The following is a 22791-nucleotide window of genomic DNA, read 5'->3' on the forward strand; positions in this document are numbered from 1 at the left end:
ATGAGATCTTCCTTGCTTTGGGATTTTACTTTGTACCGTTTATTGTACCACTTACCACACTGGTGCCGACCCAAATATATATATAAATACCAAATATATTGGTCGTATAAGTTCTTTAGACTGTTACGTATGCTAAAGTCACGTCTCTAAAATAAAACATTTTAAATTTGTAGTAATAGCACTATTGTTCTAAGCTAAATTCAATCCCCAATAAGGTTTGTTGATGTACATAAACCACACCAGTAGATCGGAGAAGGGGTAATGTATTTGTTTGGGCAACCTAAATGCCTTCAGGTCACTCACTCTCAGTTTGGGTCAACGATGTGTGGAAAATCCATTTGTAGACGGACCCACGATAACAATGTTTGCTGAAAACATATGTGTGAATTTCATTTGGTGTGTTCTGTGTACACATAGTTACCCTACACGGAATGGTTTGAATTATTCATGTTGAATACGTATGTTTTAATTTGAAACCTCTGGTAAGAGAGTTAGAATAAATATTTCATAAAAACTAACTTGTTTGCTTTATGTATGTGTTAATTACCTCAAAGTTTCAGTCAGTGCAATAAAATTGTGATTTAAATATCCTGATATAAAACAAAATCGATTTCCATGTGATATTCATCTGTGTACAAATTACCATTAGGGATAGTAGGATTAATGTTGGTAATCAATATAAAAATGTTCACTGTATTTGTTGTATGATAAGTAAATTTAAATTAAATTAACGAACATCTCTATGGGTTGATACAACTATCTGTATTACATTAAGGAATGTTTTCCGAGAAATTCTATTATGCAGAATGTAATCGTTAAAGTGCCGTATAATTAGGTTAGATGTTTATTTAAAGGTTTTCTCATTATGGCAATTACTGTTGTATTATGTACCTTATCAACTATAATGGACTATTGATCAAGGTACAATGTTTACTTCCAACCAATTAAAGTATGGCTTTATTTGAGCTTTACGCAGTGTATAAAAAAACCGTTCTACTACTTTAACCTTTTAAACATTTCTAAACATAAAGGTAAACTTAAAACTGTACTCGTAAAACGAAATCAAGTTAGTTACATTAACTGTATATTGGAGATACAAGTAAAACACAGAGTAAAACTGCAGACACAACTTGATACAACAAAGCAGCAAGCAAACAATAGGCCCATAATCACATTGCGTTATTGAGTAACAAAACTTGCCAGCTGAGACCTTTTACCTTTGATACTCTGGTAAAACCCTCTCTATAACCTTGTGATATTTCAATGTAAACTAATTATCTTTGTAACTAAATATTGTTATACTAATATTATCCATAATATTTTATGTTGTTTATTTAAATGCATAATTTATGTATACTATATTTTATATAGCCACGTAAAATTTAAGTGTTAATTTTGCCTCAATTCGAATGGCTAAATTAATTAAAATCTCACTACAGTCCATTTCATATGTATCTCAAGTAGAGTTTTAACAAAATAATTGTTTATCGATAGAACATAGTTTGATTCGTTTCAAGTGTAGTGGTATGATAACATCAAGCGGTAATGAATACAATACTTTTTTTGGAAGGTATTTTGTGTGTAGTGTTTGTTTTTCATTACGAGCTAGTATTTCACCACCCCAAAAAAATATTATGAGAATTTTCGTTTTCTGTTAACATTTTATGGATGGAATTGACAATAATTAAATCGAACTATGAATTTCTCACAGCTACTTAGATTATCATATGACTAAAATTTAACTAATGTGTAAAGAAATTTTTGAAAAGAGAATACAATAAATGTAGTTAAAAATAAAACGATACACACAAACTTCGATAATCACGAATTTCGATATGAGAAACTCGTTCTTTGCTCAAATGTATTTATACTTTTATCATTTTGTATTTGACCTGAAACATTTGAAAAGCTAATGAAATCAACACTGGAGGGACACCAAAGGCAACTAGAGGCTTTAGACCAAGACAAACAGGTAACAATGTTAAGTGTTTTGTTGTGTGGAAACTCCGTTTTAACTTGATTGACTCACTTCTGACCTTTCTGTCAGAGTTTGATACATTTACTGACGAAGCTAGTTAGAGGGGAACGATATACTGAGGATGATTGTTTATTCTTTGTTGTATTAACCTCTGAACAAAGCTGTTAGTATCCATGGACTTTCATAAAGGTAAGTTGTAAACGTGTTACCTTTTTACTTTTGTATGCACAGAATGATTATGTAAACTCTGATTTCCTCAGACATTTTGGTTCATTTTATTTTGATAAATTCTACCTGTTTATATATTTTATTTCCTTTAGTCTTTACAGTTACTTTCTAGCTAAATTAAAATTTTTTTTAAAATATCAATTATAATAGTAACTGGATGTTTATTAATTATTACTAGTGTCCCTGTTGTTTGAATTCGAGCAATTGCTAAGTATTACAGGCGTTATTTTAAAACAAATAACATTCATAACTTCTGATGATTTTAAAAGATTCGACTCAAAGATTATGGAAATACTCAAGATGTACCTAACAGATCGATATAATCAACATTTATTGTAAATGTGCTATCAATTTTTCAAAAGCTGGTCTTGTTTTTTAGTGTTTTCTACAAATAGCCCTACTCATAGCCCCATTAGGTTGTCCATAATAACGATAAAAAAAAAACATGTTATCAATTTCTTCTTCTTGGTGGTGGTCTATGACTTTCCTGTGTTTCCATAATCCATAGTTTGCAAATCGGCTCTTTCAATGAATACCAAGAAATGCAGCACAGTGTTAATTGAGTTTTCTTTTTTGTTTATCAATTTATTCATTGTATCCATCCTCTAGCTTTTTTCCATTGTAATATTTACGCCAACCCAAATTCAAAAAGCAATTATTTCATTTCTACCAAGTCAGTAAATGTTTGTAGCAAACTGTTAAATTAGCAAACTTATTGACTGTTTACAATCAACATATGTTCTTCTTATCACTTTTAATTTCTGACAACAGTTTCATAACAATGTTTGTTTCCCATCTTAATCTTATGGAGGAATACGAAACTTTAAAGGGCCCCACTCTCTAATTATTTCCCAAAAAAGAAAGTTTCCTGCACAACTTCAGCTTACGCTCTTTCCAATGACACCATAAACATGTCAATCAGTTCAGTAGTTTCGGAGGAGTAATTGTCACAAAAAAACATGCTTGCGTATTAAATAAGTATAGATATAGAAAATAGTGATTATGCAAAATAGTGGGTTTTCAAATTGGAAACACGTTACATCATTATTCTACGCAAGGCATTTTTTGATACATGTACATGTACATATAGTTAATAAAACTTAAATCTTTCTGTATTTTACAATGATTACTTGATTTACTCACCAATGACAGTGAGGTTGACTTTAGAGTTGCGTGTTTGTGCTGTCTTGAAGTCTACCCTGCAGCGATAGACTCCCTGGTCCCCCTCCCTGATGTGGTCTACCCCTAGCTCAGCAGGCTGCTTCTCAGGCATGAAGTACGCCCTGTTCCCGAACACGTTCTCATCTGACCACCTCTCAGCCTGCTTGAAGTCTCTCTCCCTCGCGTCCACACTATCAACACACAAGTGATGTATGTTAGTTATTTATATAACTATGTTATATAAATAATTTCTTCAGTTCCGACTTTACATTATGCTATGCTTTATTTCTAAACCATTTTTACACATTCCTTCAGACTATGCGTAGATGGTTGCGGAACTATCATTTGAATACATAATCCACGACTACCCCTATGAAAATGTTTGATCAAGATTGATCAAAACTTGGTCAAACTTGATCACTTTGGTTCAAAGTTGACCAAACTTGATCAAGTTTGGTCAGCACAGTTGATCAAGAATAATTTCTTGATCAAATTTTGACCTTGTTGATCAACTCCTCCCCCTGAGACTAACTGGGGTGAGTAGCGTAGGTCAGTCTTGCACCAACGTCCGAACGTCTATGTTGTGCATTTTTTCGTTTTACACATCTTTTTATTCAAACTGTGTACATTATTCGTTCGAGCATTAATTTAATTTTCACTAAAACAGTAGCATTATCAGCAGGTTCGTTTTAGTAAGCAGTGTTTTCTTCATGTGCATTATTACTGACATTAAAGTGTAATCAGTGAAACTCAAGTTCAATTAATTTTCATAGTGCGTCTACAGTTCAGTGCATTTTGGTACATTTAGGTATTACGACATCGGATCGCGCAAACCGTGGATAGTAAGTGTTTACGTTATAAGTGTGAGAATACAGTGACAAGTTTTCGAGCTGAATTTGACGATTTCCACTCATCGACGCGGAGAAAGTTGCAAAGGGATGGCAGTTTATTGCCCTTCAAGACCACTGCCTTTGTCATGCGTCGACTCTGGGCGAGGTCTCCAAACAATAGCCGGGGACCTGCCGGCCACCCGCGCTAATGAAGCGTAAATTGAACTTCACTCTTACAAATTATCTGATAAAAGTAAGTGTAATTTGTAACTTGACGTTAAAGATTTGAATTCGATTAGTAATTTCACGAAAAAGTAGTCCAAACACGGCGGAGTTATATCAACCAGTTATATTTACATTTGCATTGTTCTTTGTTTTAATTTTTTCTAAGTAATATTCAATGGTATTAAATCAAACTAACACAAATAAACTATTTAATAGTTGAATTTGCATAAAGGTTAACTGTAAAGGATCATAATCATTACTATATCGGGTGTTAAAGAATAATTATTAGGTATGCCTACTAAAATACATAAATAAACAGTATTTAAAATAACATAAATTCACAGGATACATTATTTTTTTCATATTAACGTCGTTATTCCCATTATTTTTATTTAAGACAGAGAAACTATACCAAAATACGAAAGGAGTTGTGTTAACAATCTATATAAAAGAATGCAGTTCATCTGATCAGCCTTACCGTGGAACCACTAACCCCACGTGAGTGACTCATGGAATAACTATTCCTGCGTGATTCACTTGAACTAAACAGACTCCATCCACGGTATTCACTGAAGGCATTTGCCGTAGTTTGTAGGTGTAAACATACTTTACCTCTTTCGGAGTCTCAGTGGAAAGCTCAGTGGAATATGAACAAATTTACTTAGGCCTAGTTTGAATATTATCGACAAAGTACTAAAAAGCACGTACTTTCGAAGCTAATAACTCACTAGTAATTAATAATTTTTACTAAAAATATTTATTCCTATTATTTGCAATATTCAATACACATCTTTTAGCACTCATCAATATTAGTTTCAATATTTTGTCAATTTCTCACTCAGTTTTTGAATCACGTTACACATTAGAGATTCACATTACACAGGATTTGATCAACCTTGAACAAAACTTGATCAACCTTGATCAACACTTGATCAAAACATGATCAATAATTGATTAATACTTGATCAACCTTGACCAATACCTGATCACAACCTGATCAACTTTGACCAATACTTGATCAAAACTGATCAACTTTGACCAATACTTGATCAATGTTTGATCTGGAAATGTCCCATAACCGGATCAGACCTGATCAAGTATTGATATTTTTTTGATCAAAATTTGATAAGATATTTTCATAGGGGTAGCGGAATTTGAACCCAGGACCTCAAAATCTTTTGCATACCAGCGATGTTCTTCACTCATTACTATTCATGTACATGGCTTATTTGTAACAAGTAATTTGTGAAATCCAATAAATAAACAAATAAATAAGATATACAACAGAATGACTGATTTTCATATTTCTAACACGTGTATAAGAAATTAAATACATGAGATAAATAAATTTACTTTGGGGGTACCTACCTTAAATTCATATAAGTTCTCACGATTAAAATAGTATACGAGATACTAAAGATTCTTGCCCCTATATATTTGCATCATATGGACATATTTTTGCAACCCCTCACACATTGAGATGTGCTTTAAGTTCGAATTTGGAATAGTAGAATACACATTTTAACCCCCTATATTTGGGTGGGTTTTTATATGAATAAGAATAAAAATAAACTTTCAGAGGCACAGTCCATTTCATGAATGTGAAAATCTCTATAAATAAAACTTATCTAGGTACAGCAATTAACATAATCCTCATTATAAACGATGTTAGGAAGGAGTCACAGATTACAAGTAAAGTGTGATGATGGCTGCATTATGTTTTACACACTTTGTAGAGTGTCGCAGTAATTATCACTATGGAGACAACTCTTCCTTTCCAAACCCTTTACATCACAACGTTGTCACGCAGCTTAGCTTTGTAAACATACGTTGGGTTTTTTAACGCGGTTTTCCCTTTTTGATTAATATTAAACTATTTACGAGCAAATGAGTAGATAAGGGTTTGTCTACTATCCTTAACTATTACTAGAGGTACCTCTTGATTAGTCGTTATACTTTTTAAGACTTATATTAAATCAAACTGACACATCTATAACAACATTCAACTAAAAAAAACATTGAAAGGTACCTACAATTTTTTAGTTTCTTTCAGTTATTTTATGTCTATAACTACGGAGTTAATTGAGGTTTATTTATATCCTAATTAATCCATAAGTAAATTTATTTGACACTTACTATTATCCTAACTAGAATCAATATGCTCTCATAATTATTTGCACTTATATTATTCCGATATATATTTTTCAGCAGATTCCTTTCAAACATTACATTACAAACATTTAGTTCTTTATTGCTCTAGTTAAAATACTCATTTTCCAAATTTATGCTTACTCCCGTTTTTATTACCACTTATACACAATAGAGTATTAGCAATACAAAAGTATACGGCTTTGTACATTTTGAACAGTACATAAAGCGTAGTTTCTAAGGTAAGGCCTCGATTTTAAGGTCAGAAAAATATTGAATTGAAGAGATGAGTAGAGGGAGAGAATACAGAGACCAACGCTTGCGCTCTGGACGTTACTGTATCGACATGGACATAATAACGAAACAACTCGCCACCTAATTCCTTTAAACCAATCTTCTTTTCTTATCTTCTATTCGTTCACAATGTGTTTCATCCAACTAATCGATTCTTGAAAAGGATATGAAGATTTGATTATAGTTCAGTACGCAGTCAATAAAATTTGTGGTTGTTTAATAATATGTTTTAACGTATTAATTTATGATTTAAAAATGTGTATGTATAAATTATAAAAGTGTAATAGTCTTAGGGTTAAATAAAGTAAAACTTGTTAACATACTCATTTGTAGTTTCTCCGTACAAGACAACAATCAAGTGAATTTTAATGTCTGTGAATGTAAAATTAAATATTTCCTAAACATTCTTGGGGACATATTTCAGTACACTTTTGCCTTAAAATCATTTACCAGTACTGATTCAACTGCACATTGACTGTTGATAATGTAAACAAATGTAATTGCTTAGCGTGTACATTTTGTTAAAGTTCCATGTATTTTCTAAAAACGTCTAAAAAGGTTTTTTTATGTTCCTTTTCTGATAAGTTTTTTACATTATCTTACAAACAACAAAAGACCAATTCTACCTCCCGATACGAGACAGACTAATCTTGAAAGATTGATGGTTTGAATTCTAGGTGGAAGGTAGAAATTTATTGTATTGCCTTCCTGTGTTGTTATTCGAGTGGTCTATTAAAGTTTCAGTACACATACAAAACACCTAATTAAATGGAATTTCGGTGAAGAAAAACTTTTTAGAGATTTAATATTGGTAATGAGTCATTTAAAGTATTGAAAGTTGCAAATAATATTAATAACTACATTTCAAACTGCGTGTGCGTTTGTTATATTTCAAATATTACAGCTATCGGAATAAACATTTATTTTCCCAATATCGTTTTATAATTTATATTAAAATGGTATGATATAAAATATCAGTAGCGTTTATATCAATTGAGCTTTACCTGGTTAATGCTAATGTACTCCGAAATTAGTTTAAGATTTTCTAAAATATCAATACAATATATGTACCTAGGCCATTTCCAGACAATAAAATAACAACATTACACAAATAGCTGTTTAAATTCTGTATTATTCAGATTATACGTAAATAAGTTAGATTTATTAAATTTTTCTTTGTTGAGTAATTGTATTTTTTTACACATATTGTGCTATTGTACTACTGCATATGATTATTAAACTTCAAATTTGTCTTTAACTTCTTAGAAGAATAAAATAAATTAAAATAAAACACTAAAATGGTTATACCTGGTGACTAATTTTAAAATAAGATAAATATAAACTATCTATAATTTTTTGTTAACAGTAATATTATTTGTAGACACGTTTACTTTAATGAGATTTATAGGTTAAATCTTCTACTTATTCATCATATGTAAATAGTGGACAGAAAACTATTTTCAATTGTATACCATCATTGACTATATACCATATGGTAAAGAAACACGCATTCAGTGCATTTATTCAAGAAATCCACTGGATCAGGCATACTAAAAGACATATGCATCCCTACAGTTATTAGTTTGCCAGAATCATATGGCAGCCACATAGTCCTAATGACATGGAGATAGCTACCGACACAACTGCCTCCATGGCTCCTCCATTAGTAATGCCTACCAATCCATCTCTAAAACCTCCTTTCATAACCTTTTACTCATTACTTTTACTTTTACAGAATAGTATTGTCTTACATGAGAATGCATTGTTGACATTTCTGACAAACACGATGAAAACAAAAATAATAAGTAAAATTATACATAACAAATGTTAATGTTTGATTTGTATCTGAAGCTCACAGATACAACTGATTAAAATATAAACTGTAACAATCTTTTGTGACACCTAGCTTACGTATTTCCTCTTCAAATAATATTAGCTTAGGGTATTTGAAGTAGGTAAGATAATTGTTTTACACGACTTGGAATTTATCATTTACAAAATGTAGCAGATTTCTTTGTTTTTATTTTTTTGTTTTTTACTTGATTTTTACTTGTTTGAATTTCCACATAAACTCATTTTCTTTAGGCTAAACAAATTGTATGTACTTTATCTCCTAAGCTGATAAATAAGATCAAATCTAAATTTAATAACGAGCACGTGTCATTTTGATGTAGTTCATAACTTACATAACTTAGGTCTAGGTCGAAAGAAAACAATAATGTCCAACCAACTGCAGGTAGTGAAATTATAAAATATCGGTTTGGATAATTAATTTAAAATCTTTTTATACCATAGAAATTGCCTTTTAGAGTTTGTAATTTCACCTTTTAAGCTAAACTAAAATAGGTTTTAATATGAGTATAGTTAATAAAAAATATAAAATAAATAAAATGTAAGTGTACACAGGTTCACATACATTTGATGTGGAATAATACAATAATACAGCAAGAAGAGTTTGATCAGAGGAAGGTTTGACGTTTAGAATGTAATCCGTAACTTTCTGACACCTATGTAAATATAAATTCAAAAGAAAACACTTTTTACCGTGTTCTTTAAAAGCGATCGATCTCCGCTATCCGAGCAGACAGATCGTCCGTCAGAGATGGATGATTCTTAGCCTGAGAAAGTAGTGACTTCATTACATTTAAACTTGTGTTCTTACAACCTAAAATGTATTTTAGCAAATAGTACCTTCTAAGTATTAAAATATCCTTGTAAGAAATTGAAATTAAATTAATGTATACCCTTGAGAATGTTCTCCACAAATTAATCTATTACTTTTCTTCATTGTAAATCATATAGCTTATTTTGTTCACACAGCCTCAGTTAATATTATAATTGTAAATATAACCTGTTCTGGAAGAAATATTTGATCTTACAAAGCATTAATGTTTTTATGAACACAAAGAGAAGTATGATGAAATAAATAAATATATTTGTAGGCTAAACTGTTGATCCTGGTTTTCTAGATTGACGCATACTCCACACCGACTACACTAAAGGCATCTTGTATATTATTATAGAATTCAATGTTGTATGAAAAAAAGACTCAAGGAATAAATAATTAAAAACTTGGTCAAAATAGGTATCCTTTTGTCTGCTGAATATCACAAACTAGTACAATAGAAAAAAGCATAGTAACGAAAATCATAAGAACATCTCACTACCTGCGGAACATTTTCAATAATGGCCTCCGTTTTATAATTTTTTTTTTCTTTTATGTTAATATAGGTTAATTTTCTATGACAGTTTGGGAACAGGTTTGTTTGGATGAAGGTAGTAGATTCATCAGTATGTCTTATGGAAAGTCATTTAAAACAGACTGTCTGAAGCAGTGTTCGATACACTTGTGCAGCGTGATTGAATCAGAAAAGTGACAGAAAGTATCATAAGAGTGTAAACTTATCTCTTAAATATGTTTTTTTTTAGATTTTGAATAACTACGAACTTTCTTCAAACAATAACACATGCAAGAATCCCTATCCTTCTCTTTCTTATAGATAAATTAATGTTGCAGAACATAATTGCTTGACAGTAATGCAAACGTTTATTTATAAAATTGACATCGATAAATTATTGTAAATCAAGATTTTTCTACAATACCAATAAAAGCAGGCTTAAAAATCCAAAAAAGGTTTACGTTATTATACTTAGTTATTCACTTGTGGCGAAAACCAGCGTTGCCCAGGGAAAAGACAATGGATAATAACAGTTATACAAAATGCAATTGAAAGTAAAACTTTCGATGTAGTATTTTGTTTCAACATTTTTCGAGTCTTGTATTACTCCGTACAAATTAGCTGGGCTGGTAGTATGTACATGTAATGATGATAATTTCTCATCAAATTACCTGCAGTTTAGTTTTTAACATTTATTTTGCATTGTACTATTTACATACTGTATTACATTTTTTTCCAATTGTAGTGCTAGGAAGTTCATCGTACTTTTTGGCATGATGCTAAAACGCTTGTTTGAATGCTGTTATTTTGTTATGGTGGCTGTTCGTACACTAATTTGTTAACTTTCATGATCCTTTTGTTTAAATGTCAGATGACGTTGACTATTTAAGCCAATTGCAATAAAAAAATATGTAAACATTGCAAGTATACCTTAGTTACTATGAAAGACTATCAATAGAACGCTGCAGTAAACTTACTTTGGACACTTAGAAGTCCTTTGGATAAAAGCAATTGTTACAGACTCTTACTAGTTTCCCATAATACTTGACACGATCTGATAACAAAATAACCTATTACGTGGTTACAAAATATTAGCTTTTTAATAAGGTGTGTGTAATTAATTGTAAAATAAAGTGTATTTGAGAGTTTTTCTATGCAAATACAAACGTCGTGAGTTTCCTTATGTTTGCTATGGCGAAAATTTTATATTTACTTTTAAAAACCTTTCTGAGAATCTTGAAAGCAACAGGGGAGAGTCCTTGAACAATTTTGAAGCAAAAATATTCTTACTTTTTAGTGCAGACCAAGAACTTTTACCACTAAAATTAGAAGTTTATGATAATGGATGGTCGTCGATAGAAATCTGGACATACCCAGATACACACTCCACCAATTTAAATTTTGCGGTTTGAATACAGACGTTAAATCGTAAGGAAAATATAGTTCAAAACTAAGTGTCTGTGCACAAAGAGCAGTTATTCTAAAGAAAAAAAAACAAGCACATTGCAAAGTTTAATCCAAATCGTATTACGTTCACTTTGTACACAACAATTAATAATATACTCGCACAATTGAAGAGCAGATCCTTTTGGAAACAAATTAATTTCTCTTGATTGCATTTCTGCTGTCTGACCTATGCCACGCTGTTATGACGTATCAAATGTATAACTCTGCCAGCTTAATATGAATTCCTATTGCTCTAGATCTGTTATTTGAATGTTCCTAGACGTTAATAATTAATATATAATTAATATGTTTCATGAATTTAAAATATTTCATAAAATATTTTAAGTATATTTAGTTAATGTTTATATTTAGGTAACGTTTGTGCAAGAAAACAAAGTTACAGTTTATATTGGTTGTGGTATGTTTGTAAATGATACTGCAACCAAATATTTATTAAAACATAAATTGTATCCTTTCATAGTCTATATACGTATTGGGGTTTTTAAATCAGCTATGTGTGTGCAAGAATAGTTTGCTGAAAATTCCATTTGTTTTATTAAACTGATCAAATAAAACATGATATGCTGAAACGAAATTGCTAATAAAATCTTAATAAAGGTAACCACTGGAATATTTCATTTAGTTAACTGAACAGGATCAACTTTTGATCTAATATAATATCGCAAAGGGAGTGCAGAAATAATTCTGCTGCCCTTGGGACTTTGACATGTAAAAGAGCCAATGTGCTAAACAAAAACAAAATTTAATTTCAGGCTTTAGTAAAACATTATTAATATTATTAAACTAACATTATTCAGAAGAGTTTGCTAAAAACTGTAGTTATTTTTGTTAGTACCTAATCATACTCCCCGGAAATACCCCTGCTTTACATCAATTTATTTCATTATAATTATGGTATATTCTACACTCACGGCAATGTGCTTGTAGGTAGTGTTTCATACTCTTGAACGTGTAAAATTAACCCTATAGGTAAATATGAAGCTGCTATCATTAAATTATGTCTATCTTTAAATTTAAAAACTCTGGTTTAGTGAGAAGTCATGGTGTGACATAAATTACAAGTTTTTACCTTGATTACTTTGGTAAACACTTAGAGTACAACACTTATGTCCGATATTAGAGTGGAAAATAATCCAAAACGTTAAAAAATTATAATACGACCGAGTAAAATGTACAAACAGTTTAAATATAAGAATAACCCCGCCGCAGCAAACCTAAAGACTAAGCGAATTATTTCCATTCACCTGGTTGGATTTTCGATAAAATCCATTTCAATAACATTATGTTAAACATGTACCTAGGTTTGCTGCTACAGGGAGTGTAATCAAGTGTGTTTTTTTTATTAAAATATGAATAGCTTAGTATTCATAAACAAGCAAGCTAATGGCAGTTAACTTATTCTCCATTAGAGTAACATGGGAATGAAAAAATACAATTTATTGAATTTTCTCCGTAACCAAATACCGGTCAAAAACACTTCAATATACTACATTATTGGTTTTTATTAACCTCTTTAAAAATGTCTAAAGAGAAATTTGGAAATTTTATGTTTTGAGGGTCAAAAATGAGAAAAAAATGTTGCCCCATAAAAGCCCCATAACACCCCGTTCCCAAGGGCTGATCATGCTGGTTCACAAACTCATTTAGTTTATTTGGCCCTACACTTTCAAGACAAATCTTATTAAAATTGAAAACATTACTCAAGTTTATCGTGTTTACAGACGTATTGTTACTTATGCAAATGTTTTAACGAAGGGTGTTTTTTAGCTTTTAGGGACATCAAATTGAAAAAGTAAATCAGTCCCGGGTCTAGGTTTTACCGTGCCGCCTACGGTAATAGCTACTTCCTCAATGGGAAATTCGCCGAAACAATGAAGGAACAAACTAAATACTATTTCACTTGTTTATAAAGATTGTTGCTTGTAAGGATGGTTATATTTACCTAAATATTGGCGTCCCAAGGTCTTCGCGGTACCACAGGACTAGAATAACCGAATCAGGGTTGCCCTGGGGGTCGTCCACTGTCGCAATATCACAGGGGAGGTAGACTGGGTCGCCGGCGACTGCCTGCACATGGTACACAGGAACTGAAACATAAACAAGTGACTTAGTTACTAGATGACAGCTTCAGGGATGAATAACAATTTAATGACTATAAACATAGTTATTTGTGCAACTAGTGAGCAAAAGGAGCAATTGACTCACTGGAGAGAAATACTTACTCAGAGTGCTGCCAACGTATAACGCGCGCATACGACCTTGTCTGCATGTTACGCTCACTATTTCGTGCCTTCACGTTGAAAATCTGGAGCGAGTGAGGCAAAGTAATTAGAGTGAGACAATGTTAACATTGTCTCACTGATGAGCGAATTGGCCACTTTGCTTTCTCAAATCAGTGAGAGAACATGTACATTGTTAGGTAACTGTAGGAAAAATAAATACTTTACAAAAACCAATTAAGTATTTTACAAAGTACAAAGTAAAAAATATTTAACATTCGTTGGTTATTATTGTGTACTCTCATTTAATTTGTGATGTAAAACTTAGTATATTCTTATTATTCCTTTTCTAAAAACACATGTTCAAAAAATTAAGAACTTCAGTCTACATTGTTATAGTTGAACTTGATTAACAATTAAGTATTATATATTGTGAAACAATAGTGGTATGAGTATTTGCAACAAGCTGAGCAATTCAGACATTCATAAAAAAATTAAGAATCCTTGAAAAACATGAGTTCTCCTAAAGAGGCTTACTTAATGTGAATAAGCATGGAAACGTAACTCAAACTGGACATTTAAATTAAATTACTTGATCCAATGTGAAGAATAAGCATTCACAAAGCCTTAGCTTGGATAATGTATTAATTTATGTGCCAATTTTATTTATTTATACGGTAAAATACAAACAAATATTGTTAAAAATATTGAATTATATTGTAAAAAATAAAAATATCAATGAAAAACTCTTATCATAAATTAACTTGTATTCAGGTTAATTTAAAACTCCAACATGGTTATCCAGATCTAAGACACATAGAATGTAGTTTTTCCCGTCTGAACTACAAAACGAGATGGGTAAAATGAGGCGAAATAGTCTGTGTCAATCAATAATTACCTTTGGGTCATCATAAAATTATTTTTCTGACAAAATTAGCTATTTTTATCTAAGAATGTAGGAAAAGTTCTTGAACATCATTAATTTAAGTTTTTTTTTATTCTGGTGCTTTTTAATTAAATGTCAACTATTGATAATAAAACCAATATCCTACTGAACATTTGAAATTCCACAAATTATATTTTAAGTACAAGTTAAGTGTAATGTATCAACTAAAAAGAATGTAAATATCAATTATAAAAAGGATAACTATTTGAAAAAAAGTTAATACAAGTGCATGTATATTTCATTAAGAATCCCATAAATGTTGCTATTTAAAAAAACTTAAAACTTATTTTTGTGTATTTTCCTTTTTCCATAAATCCATCAAACAGGCATGAATGGGTAAAACGTGAAAACCATCAAGGTATGTGAGACATGAGGTTTGGATCAGATTTGGTAAAACTCTCATTAAACTCAGCAAGAGTATTCTGGTGAGTAAAGGGCTGTAATTAGAAATGCCGTGTGTTATTCTACTTAGAGATTGCGCCGTCTGATTGTTGTTGTATTCATTAGGATATGTTTCTCTTGCTGCCATTAATTATCGTGCTCAGCCTCCATCTGTTACGATCTGTTCTAATAAATCTCGCTCTGTAGTGTACAGCACAAGATGAAACGATCATGGTGTATCCCTTTATAATAGCATTATTGGTATATTTTCCCACATTGATTAATTTTTTCATTTTAATTTTTTTTAATATATTGCAAAAAAGTAAATGCGCTTACACGCTGGTAATTAATAAAGTATTGTGAAAATATTCAGCCGAGAAAGTATTATACTAACTTATCACCGGTATTATTTAGATGAAAAAGCCAACCATTTTACTTTAATGAGCGTTGCTATCGGACACTTTTTGGTAATTTCAATATTCCAGCTTGTATAATAATTACTATATACTTAACATTATTTATTAATTACATAATTCTTTTATTATATAACATATTTTTTCATGGGTTAACTGTAGGAAGACAGTCTGTTACTTTACTGTTCAGAAATATTTCTTACTTAGGATTTGTAAAGAAACAATAATTAAACTGGGTAAATTAAATAAAGAACGTTATTTCTTTTTTCATGTTTGCGTGTACAGGAAAAAAGTATGGATGAACAAACCCCTATTTGTTAAAACATTAATTCGCCGGAGACTGGTTTACCACTTTTCCACACGAGATATCAAGAGATAATCACTGTATAAATGAGTAAATCCTGGGTTAGGCGTATTTGTGGGGAGGGGGTGTGAGAGAGTGAGTGAGGGGTGGGAGAGAGACAAGGACAAGGATGAAGTGTGGGGGGGAATGGAGCAGTAGCAGCAATGTAGTGGGTCGCAGCTATTGATCCATGCGACACAGCCACATCGCGCCGAGCCACCGCCTCTATACACTCATCTCCATATTGTTTTTCTAATTTTTTTTTTTTCAAAATAGAAAAGGTATTGATTTATCAGAGAATCACATCGTGCTTGTATAAAGCCAGATCGTATTATGAATTCCGTAGATGTTAAGAGGATTATTCATGATTTTTTTTATTTATTAACATTTATAGGTTCCTAAATTTAATTTGTATATCTTACAACTTTTCCAAAACATTTTTCTTTTATTTTAATTTAATGCCTTAAACGATACTGAAGAACCATATTAAATCTATATAACGTGGTATTTTGAGTTAATCATTTGAAATTTAAATTATGATATTACTAGTTAGTATGTTGTCCTTTCCTTTGCTAATGCTGCATATGACATTAGATATATTGATGTTAGATTTTATGCAGTCATCGAAGCGGTTTTGTACACTATAGTGAAAATATCCGTATCATTATTTAGCCTACACTTGAAAAATATCCAACTACCTCTGTTGTTTTTACTTAGGTTGTCATACAATTAGTTATTACAGCGTTTGAGAATAAAAAAAATGTTTTTATTCTAGAGTAATAAAATTATACATTGGACTTGTATCTGCTAGACTAAATGTCCCGGAAGATATTTCGCAAATTTAACGAAGAAGAAGAAGTAATTTGCGGTCTCGTAAACAACTCAGCATGGTAAACTATAAGTGTGTGTTTGGTAAACTATATACCAACTACTAAATGTAGATTAAACAAATATCATATTCTGGACTATGTGTTCACTCCCTTTGTTTACTACCATCTTGGTTACATTGTATACGCTTCCATGGCTTTCACTCAATTGAAATGTTTTTCAGTTTCCATATTTTAGGAGCTGTACACATGAAATTTATAACGTATACGTGTTTGAAATTAACGTCGGTCCTAACAGCAAGAATAAAGTAAAAGTATACTAGATGCAGTATTGCCCAAGAGTAATTGAATAAATAATTTATTTATTACAATAGTGTTAAATAAGCAAGCCTGAAACACATTTGATGCTCACGTGTTGTAAAACAATTCCTTTAAAACAATTTATACATTTTGATAGAAAAATATATTTTGTCGTGGTAGGGGGGAATTAATGCTCAGTAGTCAGTAATCAAAACATATTCTCTAATCGTACAGATGATTTAATAATGCTTCAACAAAACTATGTGATCAAATTAGACTCCTCTAATTGTCATTTGTTAAGTCTAGTACAGAAAATGAAATTTTATTTCATTCTTTCATTTAACCATTATGTATTTTTATAAGAACACGTAAATCAGTGGCGCAAAGAAAAGTAAAATAATCTTATTCCTTATTGTAATAATTATAGAAAATGTATACAATATATATCCTGAATATCCTGAAGCTATTTTTGTTTTATTTATATTCAAAAGGTTAAGGTTTGGTTGAAAACTGTTTACGATATTAACTTTCTAAAAGGAGACTTCCTGCCTCCTACATTACAATCATCCGCCCACTAGTCCCCTGTAAACTACCAAGTGGGCCAAATATACCAAGAAATTGCTCTCGAACTTGTTATCAAATTACTCGATTGCTTTAATGTTTTACAACACCTATATCTTTATATTAATTGTTATATTTTATATAATTTTACATTATATTGAGCATTACTATTACAATATATTAAAATATATATAAATCTAATTGTTGCAATTTCAACAGCGTCGATAACAAAATTAAATATGATGTAAGTAAAAATTTATTGAAGCAAGTTGTTGCAACAAAACAACTAAAATATCATTTAACCTAAAGTATTTAAGAAAAATATTTACAACAAAATCAAATAATTGTTCCGCAGGTATATCCTGTATACAGGGTGATTGATATAAGTGTGCCAGCCGTTTTATTCGAAAACTATAAGAGATATAAAAAAAGTTAAATGGTAAGTGCCTTGGATTTTTTATTTAAAAAATTGTAGTCAAGTCAAAAAAAATATTTTAGCCGCCATTTTTCCAATATGGCCACCAACTTTGATTTTTCTTACGGAACACCCTGTAATTTATGATGTATTCTGGTAGAAAATGTAATTTTAAGACGATTTTATTCCTGCGATTATTTTCACAAACCTAACCGTTTCATAGATAATAATGGTTAAAGTTCTGAAATTTCTGCTTGAGAAAGAATTTCGATAAAGGCCTAAGAAAGCATGCCAGCTGTTTTATTCAAAATCCATTCTAAATTTCACAACTTAAACCATTATTATCTTTGAAACGGTTAGGTTTATGAAAAAGATCACAGGAATAAAATCGTCTTAAAATTACATTTTCTACCAGAATACATCATAAAATACAGGGTGTTCCGTAAGAAAAATCAAAGTTGGTGGCCATATTGGAAAAATGGTGGCTAAAATAATTTTTTTGACTTGACTACAATTTTTTAAATAAAAAATCCAAGGCACTTACCATTTAACTTTTTTTGATATCTCTTATGGTTTTCGAATAAAACGGCTGGCACACTTATATCAATCACCCTGTATATACAGGGTGTCCCGGAACTCTCTACCAATATTTTTGGGCATTGATCCTGGGTAACAAACGTACCTAAATATCATATTTAAATTGTCCGGAAGTCCTTAGTTACTCACACAGCCGCCATTTTGTTTTTTTCAGTTATTAATTTTTTCTAAAGAATGGTTAAACATACGAAATGGGAACTTTGCACGAACATTTATGACAACTAGACAAAGCTACAAAAGAATTATGACGATTTTTCAAATTCATAAAACAAAATGGCGGCCATTTGAAATTTTCTTTCTTAAATAACTCAAAAACCATTGATTTTACAAAAATTTTAAATGGCCGCCATTTTGTTTTATGAATTTGAATAATATCGTGATAATTTTTTGGTAGCTTTGTTTAGTTGTCATAAATGTTTGTGCAATGTTTCCATTTCGTATGTTTAACCATTCTTTAGAAAAAAATTAATAACTAAAAAAAACAAAATGGCGGCTGTGTGAGTAACTAAGGACTTCCGGACAGTTTAAAAATGATATTTAGTTATGTTTCTTACCCAGGAGCAATGCCCTAAAATATTGGTAGAGAGTTCCGGGACACCCTGTATATATCCCGTTATGGAATATTTTTCATGCGGTGACATATACTTAATATCTAAAGAAGGTATTTCCTGTCCTGTAAATTATTGGATGAAACACCGCTATTTTATTTAGCACCTAACATTATGAACAAGAAAAGTCTGAAAAAATATAGACTAAATAACAGAGGGCACACGGTTCAGTAGGTATTACAGCGAGCTTAGAGAAATATTAGTACGATAAAGAAACTTTACTGCTTTCCTTCAGGCAAACAATTTGCCTTTTTACCTTATCTGAAAATACATTCCACGAGAAGCGATATAAGGACAACCTGGTGTACAATTTACGCAGTGAAGCTTATCGTTACGTCAAAATATTATAAACATTTCTTAATGCCTTACATTACTACAATATACTTTAACAAAATATTCTTCACTTATAGTTTTGAATGGTTTTAGTAATGTACTAATATTAGTGGTTTTATGTAATAATGGGTAGTTTTAAACTATTGTTTGTGTAAGTTACTAGTTTATTAATAAAATTATTATTTGAAATTATAATTTGAAACTATACAATAAGTTTATAACAATACAATAACTACAAATAAGTGCCCTCTTCATATTGCAGCTAGTTTTATCATACGCCAACACAGCAAATGAACTTAAGACTCACTCAAATTAAGTATGAGTTTAGAATTCACTAAAAGTCCAAAGTAAGATGTAATTACTAAAGCTCACAAAGTACACCGGCAACTCTAATTAAAATCTCGGTCCCATATCTGGCTTAGCGTTGAACAGAGTCAAAATCTCTTAACACGTGTTGTTGTTTGTAATGCCTGGTAATTAAAATGAAACTTCTAAGTCAAAATACTCAGGCACCAAAATTGGATTGAAATTTTTTTTACAACAAGCTTTCACTAGTTAAGCGTGAAAACAAACCTTGATATCCTTGATTATTTAATTCATTGCACATGAGTTAAATCATCGGCTCATCGGCTTTCCCTCTGTCCGATATTCTATTGAACATCTCCCGTATTTATTTTCTAGGTACCAAGTTTCCTTAATGAATGAAAACACCTATCATTTTAGGTGAAACTGTTAAGAAAGTTAGGAACCATAGCCTTATAAGTGTAAGAACAAGTTTTAAATGGTAAGGGATGAACAATTATATTTTATATATCAAAAACACTCATTTAACTAGAACAACTTATCTACAGATGTATATCATTTAATAGTCTTCCACCTCGACTGTAGGCCGAACAAGACCTAAAAAAGTTTGGAACAGGTCAAAATTCCATGTTGTTAGACAGATAATTTTACAGCGCCCGTGAATACTTACTTTAGTGGTCGTTCACAATGTCATGTGCACATGTGTAGTTTATTTAGTTATATATAACTATAGTATTACTATAGTACTATAGTGGGGGAGCGAGCTGGCGTAGTGGTTAGAGCGTGGGACTTCAGTCCCTGAGGTCCCGGGTTCAATCCCCGCCAAGTCACCAATGGATTTTATCTAAGTGATAATGCCGCAACCCCTAGGTCTAGCCTGAAGTAATGTGAAAAACAATCCCAAGCTCGTGCCTAGCGTCCTTAGGACAAAAAAAAAATAATAGTACTATAGTAGTGGTACTACTACTACTAGTGTGGTGGTACTAGTAGTGGTAGTGGTGGTGGTAGTAGTATAGTAGTGGTACTATAGTAGTTATATATGTGTATAGTAAGAAATGTTTGTTGTATTAAGATGTACTAAATTTTTATTTTTTTCTTGTATTGACTTGGCTAGTGCAATTTATTGTCAGTTAGGTAATAAATGATAATTGATTTATTGACTTAGTTCACAGTTATCTGTGCTCAATAAAGATTTGCAACTCACAATGTTACGTTATTTGTAAAAAGATACATAAATTGTACGTATAAAACATTAGTTTTTTATTGTTATATTATACGAACAAGGTAAGGAAATAAAATGCTATCATAAAAAAGTCATAACCACTAACATATTCATAGTGAGTTATATTTAGTTCCAATTAGTTAGATATTTACCTCGCTATTGGCCTACGTATTTGCTCATTGATAAAAGGTAGCCTTTTTGTTTAAGTTCCTTGACCAAGTAATAACAAACTACATGGTTTATTCGCTATTGACATAAGTAATCCTGAAACCTGAATAGGTCTAAAAGTAACATCAGGGCAGAGGTGAGCTATACTGCAGCAACACATCATATTCATAACTTGTAATTTTCAGTTTGATAATGATTTCAATTAAATTGCATATTTAATATAAAACTAATTTGGAATATATTATAGCATTTGACAAAATATGTATTTTTACAACTTTAATCATGTGGGCTTTTAGTCACAAAATAAATGCTATTTTTGTGAAACTCTAGTAATAAACCTTTATACTAAACCCCCACAAGATGGGTTTATCTGCTCACATTATTTACTAATATGTTTGTTTGTGCAATTCCTCACAAACCTATCCATTACCATGTTTTACTTGGCTGAAACATCGTTCCATGTTTATACACTAAGTACTGCTATCAAAAACAGGACATACTTCAATGAATCCAAAATACACTAAATATCTAATTTTCTCCATATAAAAACTGAACTTTGTGTTAAATGAACGCCTTTCCATTCAATTAATACAGCACTTTTGGTATAAAGTGATTTATATAAAAAATCCAGCTTTTAATGTCTGGCAGATATGTCATCTTTTGTATTAGCCACCAAGATAAGTTATAAAACCATTTTGTTACACAATTGTTTAATTTAATACCATTGTATTGCCTTCTATTATAACAATTTAAAGTTAGCAAAATAATTAGATTAAACTAGATTTGTACAACACCACATACCTTAAGTACTTTAAAGGTTAAGATAAGCGATTGACGAGGATGGTATATGAGAGAGCCTATTTGGAATTGACTATGATCAAATGGTTCTTAATTCAAGACCAATAATTAATAGAATACCGATCACAGACAGCTGGGTTAAAAGAAAAGAAATACAGGTTAAGTGTAAGAGAGGGCCTTATGGCCCTAACTTAGTCTGATTAAATTAATAATTTTCGTTTGATTTAATTTCATACCAATTTTTTTTTTCTGAGAATCGACCTTCAACCTTTTATATAAGGTAAGTACTATAAACTTTAAGCTAGGCCTACTAAGCAAAAACATGATAAGAATAGGACAGATCAATAAGCTATGTAACCATTATGCCAACGATTCTTGTAACAAAGTGTCCACAGCAGAAATTACTCTAGAAATTTCACCACACAGTTATAGATAATATTGGTATTTTTATATCACTATCGGTTGTATAATTTTCGGAGTGTTGTAGGAACAAACAAGCTTTGATTTACGGAATCGCCCGTATTGGGTAGTGTTGTTTCATTGACGTAGTTGTAACGTATAACTGCCGTTCCCCTGATTTACTGATGTGGTTATTTCCCAGAACGTGCCTGGGTTAGCAACATGTATTTCCGCTTTGAGGTAGAAATCATTCTTGCTGTGGCATTCAACAAAGTGAAATAAAACTATGGATTCTACAACAGTTTCTAAACACTTATACGCAAAACGTGTAGTCTAATATTTTTTAAATATGATGCCCCTTATGACTTAGGTTAGTAAATCGCTAAGGAAAGTTCAGTTAGTATTTTATAACTCTTTTTATTGATGAGAACACTAAGCCTAAAAGAAA

At 31.1% G+C, this 22791-nt stretch overlaps 1 protein-coding gene across 1 annotated transcript in view; it reads right to left on the bottom strand.

The window, feature by feature from the left end:
• The window catches only part of LOC128988386 (hemicentin-2-like), a 232563-nt gene that overhangs the window by 17474 nt on the left and 192298 nt on the right, over positions 1 to 22791 (bottom strand). Inside the window, exons 2-3 of the mRNA XM_054409636.1 lie at positions 13453 to 13597; positions 3350 to 3558 (exon numbers count right to left, since the gene is read on the bottom strand). Of these exons, the coding sequence (XP_054265611.1) occupies positions 3350 to 3558; positions 13453 to 13597 (354 nt within the window). The remainder of the gene's footprint in view (positions 1 to 3349; positions 3559 to 13452; positions 13598 to 22791) is intronic.

Source organism: Macrosteles quadrilineatus, unplaced genomic scaffold (assembly GCF_028750875.1).
Source record: "Macrosteles quadrilineatus isolate MER2022 unplaced genomic scaffold, UCM_ALF_1.0 Scaffold_1__1_contigs__length_201487025, whole genome shotgun sequence".
Lineage (NCBI taxonomy): Eukaryota > Metazoa > Arthropoda > Insecta > Hemiptera > Cicadellidae > Macrosteles > Macrosteles quadrilineatus.